Source organism: Myotis davidii, unplaced genomic scaffold (genome assembly GCF_000327345.1).
Source record: "Myotis davidii unplaced genomic scaffold, ASM32734v1 scaffold551, whole genome shotgun sequence".
Classification (NCBI taxonomy): Eukaryota; Metazoa; Chordata; class Mammalia; order Chiroptera; family Vespertilionidae; genus Myotis; species Myotis davidii.
In genome coordinates this window covers 1,887-2,501 of record NW_006283788.1, presented here as the reverse complement: position 1 = coordinate 2,501, position 615 = coordinate 1,887, and the positions used below count along the sequence as shown (strand labels likewise).

Sequence of the window (615 nt, the reverse complement as noted above, 5' to 3'; positions counted from 1 at the left end):
CCCTCTGCCTTGTCATTTCTCCCTGCCGGGTGGTGCCAACTCCCCGCACCGAGCCCCGTGGTTCACCAGCCTTTCCCATCCACAGCCCGTTTCCACCCGAGCCCCAGCTATAGCCGATCCCCCACCCGGCTCCCAGCCCCTCACACTCTCCACAGGCTGCTGCTTCCGGGGGACACCCCTCACTCCCTTTCACATGACCCCCTGGGCTGTGCTCCCTAGTGAGCGGGTACCACAGACTCAAATGGGGACACAATGGGGTCAGCACAGGGGCACGGTCCTCTTCCGCCCACCTGGAGACAGAAGCGATTGGTCAGCTCACTTTTCCTCCCGCCCCCGGGCTGACTCCTGTCCGGGGCCTTTGCTTCTACCCCCACCTGGGACGCCGTCTCCAGACCAACAGGGAAACAGTGAGCTCAGCCTGGGTCTGGTCCCTGCCGCCCACCCATCCCGCACTCACCCGGGCGTCCGTGACCTTGAATTCCCGCAGGATGTACTGTGGCATGTTGTACTCCGCCATTGGGTCCACCACAAAGTACTGGTAGCGGGCGGAGCGCTCGGCCGGCCAGTACTGGTGACACTTTTCCTGCCGAGGGGAAGGCGTCAGTGGTCAGCCCT

At 64.2% G+C, this 615-nt stretch overlaps 1 protein-coding gene across 1 annotated transcript in view; it reads right to left on the bottom strand.

Annotated features, from left to right (window-relative positions):
- Positions 1–604, bottom strand: part of LOC102753910 (tyrosine-protein phosphatase 13-like) — a gene marked incomplete at both ends in the record, with an annotated part of 5,551 nt that extends 4,947 nt beyond the window's left edge. The window contains one exon of the mRNA XM_015566905.1: positions 458–604. Within this exon, the coding sequence (XP_015422391.1) occupies positions 458–604 (147 nt within the window). The remainder of the gene's footprint in view (positions 1–457) is intronic.
- Between the last annotated feature and the right edge of the window lie 11 nt (positions 605–615).